General features: G+C 36.6%; 1 protein-coding gene across 1 annotated transcript in view; it reads left to right on the top strand.

Moving 5' to 3' along the window:
- The first annotated feature begins 4,501 nt into the window (after positions 1 to 4,501).
- Positions 4,502 to 10,315, top strand: part of LOC119776526 (parathyroid hormone 2 receptor-like) — a 55,898-nt gene continuing 50,084 nt past the window's right edge. The window contains exon 1 of the mRNA XM_038274960.1: positions 4,502 to 4,607. Within this exon, the coding sequence (XP_038130888.1) occupies positions 4,502 to 4,607 (106 nt within the window). The remainder of the gene's footprint in view (positions 4,608 to 10,315) is intronic.

The following is a 10,315-nucleotide window of genomic DNA, read 5'->3' as shown; positions in this document are numbered from 1 at the left end:
ATGGATGGACAGGTGGATGGATTCTGGGTGGATGGATTGATGCGGATGGATGGATAGATAAATTATTGATGGATGATGACTTGATATATCAATGGATGGATGGATGGATGGATGGATGGACAGGTGGATGGATTATGGTTGGATGATTGATGTGGATGGATGGATGGACAAGTGGATGGATTGATGCGGATGGATGGATGAATTATGGATGGATTATGACTTAATATATCAATGGATGGATGATGATGGAAGGACGGATGGATAGATGGATGGATGGACAGTTGGATGGATTATAGGTGGATGGATTGATGCCAATGAATGGATGGATAAATTATTGATGGATTATGACTTGATATATCAATAGATGGATGGATGGATGGATGGATGGATGGACAGGTAGATGGATTATGGGTGGATGATTGATGCGGATGGATGGATGGACAGGTGGATGGATTGATGCGGATGGATGGATGAATTATGGATGGATTATGACTTAATATATCAATGGATGGATGGATGATGGAAGGATGGATGGATAGATTGATGGATGGACAGTTGGATGGATTATGGATGGATGGATTGATGCGGATGGATTATGACTTGATATATCAATGGATGGATGGATGGATGATGGACGGATGGTTGGATGCAGATGGATGGATGGATGGATGTGGATGGATGGATAGATGATGGATTGAAGATGGATGGATGGATGGATAATGGATTTTATGAATTAATTTGAAGCATTAGATTAGCTTTCTAATCTTCTAACAACAGTCAGGAGGCTTTTTGAGTTAAAATCCATTATATAATTAAACAGATTCAACAATGCAAACAGTTAAGGAGCAACGTGTGGCTGATAAATACTGAACATTAATGAGCTCCCAACTGAGACAGAAGTTTTAGGATGAGAAACTGCTCGAGTTTAATAGATTTTTAAAGGTTTACCCAAACATGACTTATTCCTGCATGCATCCTTAGTCATGTGTGTAATAAGAGTGACCAAAAATGTAAATCACATGGAAAAGCTACAGTATGAGGAAAAAAAACAAGAATTATAATGAGATCAGAGGGATTGATCACCTCAGTTTTTTCACATTTGCTGCTTTTAAATTAGGAGTTTTGAAGTTTTACTGTACAGGTTGCATAAAATGTAATAAATTAACCGTGTATTAAAAGAAAGGTTTCAGGAAACCTTCTACCACTGTAGCATATTACTAGATAATATGATAAACAACTAGAAAACAGTGATGCCTCAGGCTCCTTACCCATGGTGCAAGAAAGTGTAGGAAAAATTCAAGTATGCTTGGTCTACCAAATTTTTCACAGGTAAATAATCTTTTCTTAAGGTATAAGGATTCAAACCTTTTAGAACAGCATTGTAAGTGCCCAGCATGAATGCTTGAATAATGGCTTTGTTAAAAGGTAAAGTATAAAGTGGAAAACCCACCACACATTACTGCATAATGTAAAGAGTTTGGGGAAATTAAACTTTCTCATCTGTTCATGAGGCTGACAAAGATGTGTAGTATATAAGTACTGCATAATGTTCAAAAAATAGATCTGATAAAACACAGACTCAATTTCAATGACTTTATTATTAAAGGATTTTTCTATTTATTTTTCAATCATTTACTTTTGCATCCTTGTCCCTCTGCTCATTTCTCTACTGATCTATTGTTTCAGTCGGTTGGTGTTGTTTGTATTATATATGTGTGAATATTCTCTCTATTCTAAAGCCTGTGTCTGATTTATTTTACATTACTGTGTTATTGTATAAGTAAGCATAGAGTGAGCATTTTATAATCTAAAGTTAAATTCCAAGAAAGTGAAAACAAAGCTTTGAAAAAAAACATTATTCCGATTCTGGTTTATTGCTAAATTGATTTAGATAAATTTCCTTAATTATTTAAATCATTATTTAAAACATAGTTATGTATTTTATCTTACTTTAATAGATTTTGTTGATATGCCTGAATAGCTATAAATGTGACAGGGAAAAGTAAAAACAGAAAAGTTATGGGGAAATCCTATAAAAGCAAGTTTCATTCAATACTTTTCAATTCAATCCAGTGTTACCAGCATGTAAACTGTAGTGGTAGTCATTTGGTCTCTTTCCAATACTTACGATAAAAGAAATTTAAGATTGTCATTTTATATCAAAGGGCTTTATAAGAGGCAATCAAACTGCCTTTAATTATAGAAGGTCCTCAGTAGTTTGCATTACAGGCTTCAAAAGGCTCTCAGTGAAGTATCTTCATCTCTGCTACCTAAAAATCTGTTGGTCCTCTGGTTTTGAACGTAGGGAAATCTCTCTTAACATTTACTAGAAAAAACAAGATAACATTTTTATCATGACATTTATGGTCTCTGGGAGGGAATATTAGCCCCTAAATGCATCCTGTTTTTTTGAATATTTGCTGTTAGTTTGACATTTTGGTGTCATGACTAAAATATTCCTCTCAATTCAACATTAAAGTCAGGACAGCAGATTTATCAGGGAAGACTAGTTTCACCCTTCTTATCATATCCAGTATGTAGCAAAGCTTTGAATTTTGTGAGATTAACCTCATGCTTTGCTGCAACAACATAAGAATATAAAGTGGGTGGAGAAGACAGAAGTGTGAACCCTTTAAAATCACTATGAAAGTACGAATGTTAATGCTGTCATGTCAACGTAAATGTCATGAACAGAGTTAAAAAATACAAAATAAAGATAAAAGCATTACAAATACTGTGGTTCAATAACTAGTCCTTTTTGGCCTTATCAGCTCCTCTAGCAAAGTAGCCCTTTGGTGATTTTTTTTACTCCCCCGAATAAAAAAAACACAAAAGGGCTTTAGACGATTACTTTCTGGTAGCTGACAATCAATCTATATTTATTTTTTTTTAGATTAGTGAACTGGATTAGTGAATGGAGGCATGTTTGACAGCACCTTTTCAAGTCTGCACACATGTGAATGAGGGCCTCAATGTCATTTTGTGACAATGACTTGTGAAACATGCCACTGGAAATACTTCTATTTCCTCTTTTAACAGCTCTAATTTAAAATCTAAGCTACTTAAGTCAAAGCTCTCCTGCTTTTTCGACCACTGAACAACTTGCTTTTTTAAATAAACATTAGCAATATATATTACATTCCCATACATTTATTGGCATTGAGTTTCTTGACTCACTTTTCCCCCACCAAACACACTCCAAATTGGTTAGTATATGTTTTAAACAATGTGGTCTTTTTTTTATTAATGAATTTATGAAGTAACAATAAGTAACATCTGAATTTTAAGTTCTGAAAACAAAGGAATTCCAAATTCATTAACATGTTGGATAATAAAAAGTAACTGCAGTTACCTTGCCAGAAACCAGTTACAATGATTAAGCAGTATTGAGTAACCCCATACGATAGTGGATGGCAATACTAAAATTAACACTAGTGTGATTCTATATAATGCTTCAGAAATGAAATTTGGTGGTGATAATGTATTTATAGTGTACATCATTGGTTATTTTGAGCAGTCATTGCAGGCCAAGTTTCTGACTTGGGTGTAAAAAACTGTTTAAGTAATTTTGCAGATCAATTTGAAAATATAGTTTAAAAAAAAGTTGCAGACTTAACAGTTTATTTACATGTTAGTGTAATGGAGCTTCAGCCTCTCGGCAGTGTCAGGGTTTGGTTGAGGTTTTGAGGACCCAAATGCAGAGGCAGGGAGGCAGAGCAGAGTTCTTGTAGTTTTAATGGAGTGTTCAAAGGAAACGGAGGCAGGAATCTAAAAATCCAACTTATTAATGCAAGACAAACCAAAACTACGGAGACATTAGGGAAGACATGCACTAGAAGCTGGGGAAAGGCGAGGAACCAGCACTGAGGAACTGCACAGGGAGAGTATTTATGGCTGACTGAACAAAGACGGGACCTACAAGCTGATTGGGAGCAGGTGTGAACAGAGGCTTCTAGAAAGGAGCTAGGGAAATGGAGACCAACACAAGAGGGCAACAGTGGGCAATAAAGAAAAACCTAAGAATGCAAATACATCCAGAAAAAACTACAAAATAAGAGTTAAACCAATAAAGACAAAACCTTGCAAGCTTAAATAAATAATTTAGCATCTTATACAATGCAATAATTTCAACCACACAATTAATTGAGAATGAAGGATGTACTCATTACTCACAGCAGAATATAGATGCACAAACTGCAGCTCAGATTGATGGATAAATAAGCAATTGATAAGCAATTATGTGTTTTGAATACTAAATATGAACACGAGTTCATATTTTAATGCTGTAAACAGGATGTTTAGATTGAGTTAAACCAAGTAGAACTGTATTGCCTTCTTATCTCTGTGGTCTTTTCTCAAATTGCTCTCATAGGCATCTGCCCAAAGCAGATGTTGGATACTCAGACTTCCCAGATGTTTTTAGAATTTCCTGCAATGCTTCCAGTAATTTACATATTGTATTGACACGGGGTAATCTGATCTTTCGCTTTGTGCTTCACAGATGGGCTACGATGGTCCTCTCTCTGCACAGGAGCAGATGTTCATCCTATATGAAGCTAAACTGCAGTGCCTTCAGAACCTGTCCAATATGGAACCAACAACCACAGGTAAAAAAACACTTGCTCTAAAGATTATTTGAAACATAACATAAATCTGCCCTTTAAAATCCCTTTATTTACCTTTCAGATCTTTAACCTGCCAAAATGTTATCAAACTTCAGTTATATTTTGTTTTTGTTTTGGCTTTTATTATGATAAATATTGTTTTCACAGGTCTTAGACTTCCTTTTACCACCTTTGCATCTTTACCATCAGTGTATTTTTATGATCATGTTAGACGTTCTGCATTTATGTTCCATCCATCCATTTTCTCTCATGCTTCATCCCTGCTGGGGATGTAGGGGTGTTTAATTCTTAGGATGTTTCTATATAGCTTGGAACTGAAAGCCCGTTCATGTTAATTTATTTCCATATTTAAATATTCATTCTTACTATTTTTGGGATAAAACAATCTTAATATTAATAATTAAATGACATTTAAAGCAGATACCCCACAGCTGAAACTATGTCTATCATAGGGTCATATTAAGGAAAACAATTGTCATTTTTTTCTTTTTTATAGCATGAAGCCAAAGTTCATTATAATGGTAAAGTTGAACGACTAAAAGGAAAGTTAAAATGTGTGAAAGTCTAAACTTGAGACACGTTGAAAGGTTAGAAAAAATGGGAAAAGAGGAAGTTGAAATAATAAAAAATTTAAGTGCTGAGACTGCTGCTTTTATTCAAAGCAGTCTACATCCACAGATGTTTGCTGCAAAATACATTTTTATTTAATTCTTTTTTTTTTTTATAATTTTTATTTTTAAACGTTTTCACAGTATCAAACATACATAAACACAAACGTATACATATATGGGAAGCATGCCATTATTCACAAGACAAGGTTTTAGGTACAGAAACGTATCGCTCATACAAAATCTGACCGTAAGGGTTTTATGTACTCAGTCCATTTAGTCCAGATTTTATAAAACATATCCTTTTGCATCCTGAGGGAGAAAGACAACTTTTCCATGACATATATTTCGTGTATTATAGTGATCCAATCTTCAATAGTTGGAGGTTCCACTCTCAGTCACCTTCTTGTGATGGCCTTTTTACTTGCAATAAGTAACATACCAAGTAATCTTTTATCAGTGTTATTCCAATTTGTCACAGGAACATCACCCAAATACAGTGTTTCACATTTAAAGGGAATTTTAGTACCAAATACATTATTAACATGTTCTCCTATCTGTGTCCAATAATTAGTTAAAACGTGACATTCCCAAAAGATGTGGAAGTGGTTGGCACCAGTGACCCCACATAGACTCCAGCATGCATCCCGACCACCTTGATGACGTTTCTGAATAGGCGTAAGAAAGTACCTGATCATGTTCTTCCAACTGAACTCTCGCCATGTATTCGACCCTGTTATTGTCCACTGAAGCTGACATATATTGGCCCAACTGTCGGGTGGGATAACCATATTTCCCTCCTTTTCCCACCTCTTCTTTATACCTTCTGTGCTGACCTGTGTACATTGCTGAATGCCCTTATATAATCTAGAAATAATATTATTCTGAGAATGAGACCTGGTTAAAGTTAAGAATATCTGTAAGAAACCTAAATCTTTCTTTTCATATATTGTTTTTAAATTTTGGTGGAAATAATGTCTAACCTGCAAATACCTGTAGAAATCATCTTTACCTAAACCATATTTAGTCTGTAGGGTCTCAAAACTCGAGAATGCCCCCTTGTGGATGAAGGAATAATAGGTTGTTAACCCCTTAGATAGCCATCTCTTAAACCGATCATCATATCTATTTGGCACAAACTCAGAGTCGTAAGCACACCACCTCAAAATATTTGACAGTTTGCCCAGTTTACACCTTTTAATGATTTCATTCCAGGAATTTAGCAAAGAATCATACATAAAGTCAGAAGTATACAGTGTGGTCTTCTGTAATTTAGTATCTGCCAATAGCGCCATGATAGGCACATCTTTTATAATATCAACTTCTATGTCCTTCCATCCTGCGGAATACGTTGGCGAATTCAAACAGATTAAGAGTCTAAGCTGGGCAGCATAGTAATACTCCTTAAGACAAGGAAGGCCCAATCCCCCCTTCTCCTTAGCCAATTGAAGTGTTTTGTATTTAACCCTGGCTCTTTTATGTTGCCATATGTATTTTGCCAACATCCTGTCCCAATCGTCAAAATATTTCTGAGGTATTTTAATTGGTAAACACTGAAAAAGGTAAAGCATACGAGGGAGAATATTCATTCTAATTGATTCCACTCGTGAGTATAAGTTTAAGAAGGGAACAGTGTTCCACCTCTGTAAATCAGATTTTACCTTCGAAGTTATGGGTCCGTAGTTAGCATCGACCAATTTAGATAAATCCTTTGTCAGAACTACTCCCAAATATTTAATGTACTCTGAGTCCCAATTCCATTTGTACATGTTCTTAATTCTAGTGGATGGATTAAAATTTAAACGTAATATCTGGGTTTTGTTAACATTAATTTTGTATCCTGAGAGTGATCCGTATTCCTCACACTGCATGAAAAGTGGGATTTTCGTCAATATGCGGCACTGTAGATTGTCGTGGAACTTCAGGTTAGCGGCAGTTTACGACAATTTGCAGGCTTCGCCGAAAACTCCCGTAAATTGTCAGAAATTGACGTGGACTCTCTTAGGCAGTGTTCCCCCCATGCCTCCCCCCCATGGAATTCTAGGGGAGGCTTTAACATGTAAATGAACATGCTGTGAGCTATACAAATGCAAACCAGGGTTGCAGGGGGGGGTTTACACCAAGTGACATCTTTCTGGGTAAGAAATTCTCTGATACAAAGAGATCAGGCTTAGTATAGCCTCTTCCGTTTTAGCTTGAATTGATTTATTTAATTAAAGTATAGAGACCAAAACAGATCTTTAGCTGACAGAGCAATACATTTAGAGCAGTAATTATAAAAAAAAAAAATTGCATTTAAGATAAAAAATAAAATGTTGTCTGTCAATATGCTCAATTCACAATTACTTAAGTGGAAAAGTTTCAAGAAATGAGTCTGAGATGATTTACTTTATAACATGGCGCATTATCCTGTTGGAAGTAGCCATGAGAAGATTGGTACACTGTGGTCATAAGGTCCGGCCAGGTCAAGATCCGCAATTGCAATCGCACCAAACAGGAAAAAGAACATCGACAAATTCCGGTTCGTCAAATTAAAATATAGCAGCAACAGATCGGTGACTAGAAATTATAGCACAATTCTTATATATATATATATAAAAAAAAAAAAAAAACTAACACCGTTTATTTAAATGATTGGATCCAAACTATTGGTTATTCACCAACGAGGAAGCAGATTTCTCATCTCCATCAAAATATTTATTTTATACCGAGGGACTTAAACTTTAATCAAATCCATTCAAAAGAAACTTCTTATTACAGGAATGAAAAGAGATGCTGAGTTTGGAAGTAGTGAACAAGTTCATTAAAAAAAAAGCAGTTTTGAATTATCCTTATCCCCGTTACAAAAATCTACATATATATTTGGGCAGAAACTGAACATATGCTGGATGATGGTGGGATTTTTTTAATATGTCATATTAAATTAAGCACTCACAGGGTTCATACAGGAATGAGTGACTCTAATTTAATGCTATTTTAATGCTATTTGAAATGATTTTAATGCCATCATCAAGAACCATGCACACAAGTTATTAGTGTACATGAAATATGAAGGAGCTGCAAGCAGAGTTCCATGACTCCTGTATGTATGTAAACACACACACACACATATATACGTATATATATATCCTCTAGCTTTTTCTCCGCCTGGAGCGATATATCTGACGAAATTGTTTTTATAAGCATTTTTTATTAAAGAATTATAAATACTTCGATAAACATATTTAAATAATTTTAGTGCCAATTAAGGCCTTGATAAAAAAAAAAAAAAGAATGATTTTTTAATTATTTTTATTGATCCGCGGACACCCTGGTTCATCTCGCGCATGCTCCCTACGATCTCCAAGAAACTCAGAACGGCGGTGTGCAGCCACATTGGAGGATGTATGCTTTGCTTTGTGCAGCGGTCTGGAGCTTCTGGATTTCGGGGTAAAACTCCTCTTGGACGCGATGGCGACTCTGCATCGAACAAGACGAACTCAAAGAAGAGATGCTAGCGGTAAATATATGTTCGATTACTGCCTGCTAAGCTAAAAGCAGCCTAGCCTAAGCTACCGGCTAATAGCGGCTAATAGTAGCCTTGCTAGAACAAGCTTTATTAAAGTGTATTTTTTGTGATTTACAGGAAGCAGTACGCCGTCTTCACAACTCGGAGACTAATTGCAGGCGCTATGAACCGGAGCAAGGGTAAGATTTAAAGAATATGCTTTCATTCTGTGGTAAAAGGCAATGGATACGGATGGATACCGATCATAGCTTTTACATTTTGTTTTCACAGACCTCCCATCTCGGCAAGTCCAGATTTGCACGATGTTGATAAAGACGACATTGTGTGTAAGTGACTTGTTTTAATGTTTTCTCCTTCCTTGTTACTGTGACTTGCGTTTGATTTTTTATTTATACCACTCTCATTTAATTGTTTTCCAGCTGCCTGTAAGACGTATTTTCAGACGGTACGCAGGAGCTTCAGATATACGCAGCCAGCCACACGCTGCGTGCGGAGGCTATCTGCTCGGAGTCGGGCCAGAAGAAAGAGGGTAAGACTTTATTTGGGGACTATTTTTCAGGTGCATTAATAGATGTGTTGTGTCCATACGCAGTGCGCTGATTCATTGTTTTTTTTTTCAGCTGCTGAAAGCGAGGCAGAGTGTGCTAGCAGATGAGGAAGTGGAACTCTGGAAGTCCGCCACCTTCGGCCTCATGTCCGACGAAGAAGATGGCGTCGTTGGCGGTGTCTCTGGATGGATTGTACGGTCGCCACCATTTCGTAGGCCGGATCTCACTGAACTCTGTGTTAAGCTGCAGTCCCGGTTAGAAGCGATGCCGAAGTACAGGGCCACGCACACTAGGCGTCTGCACATCGGACCTGCCTCGGAGGGAATGCTGCCAGTTACCTCCAACCCCGAGGAAGCAAACGGACCGTTCACGGAGTTTTAATTTTTAGAAACGCATGTGTTTGGATACGCGTTGTATATAGTTGTGTTTCAATAAAGCTCTTTCTTTGCATAAACAGCTTCCTGGCAAATCTTCATTTCCTGTATAAATTCATTCATGTCCTTGATGGTAGCATAATAATTGTGTAGTAGTGTAGGATAACATAAATACACACCATATGAATGAATAAATATATGAATGAATAAATATATATATATATATATGAATAAATATATATATGTGTAAATTTATATGTAAATATATATATATGCCAACCAATCACGAGCGACTTTACTTGTTTAAAAAGAAGTGGTTCCGTCCAATACTCAGTAAGAAAATTAAAGCCTGGCGTGGCCACGTGTGGTTTTGCTGCCAATCACGAGCGATTTTACTTGTTTGAGAATAGTGGTTTCAGCCAATACTGAGTAGGTTATTCAAGCCAGACTTGGCCAGCCGCGCGGGTTTGCTGTATTCATATGCTAATTAGGGCCATTAGTACAGCTGATCGCTCTCCACATACGTCACGGTACGTTTCCGACAATTTGTGGCACGACAAACGCGGACAAGCACGGGTTGCAAATTGTCGGAAACTGACGAAAATCAGGCAGATCTGCGGGAGTTTACGGGGGTTTGGGGGGACGAAAATCT

The sequence above is a fragment of the Cyprinodon tularosa genome, unplaced genomic scaffold (assembly GCF_016077235.1).
Source record: "Cyprinodon tularosa strain WSP-4 unplaced genomic scaffold, ASM1607723v1 ctg1208, whole genome shotgun sequence".
In the NCBI taxonomy this organism is placed as follows: Eukaryota; Metazoa; Chordata; class Actinopteri; order Cyprinodontiformes; family Cyprinodontidae; genus Cyprinodon; species Cyprinodon tularosa.
The sequence above is the reverse complement of the archived record's forward strand: the minus strand, read 5'-3'. Positions and strand labels throughout refer to the sequence as shown.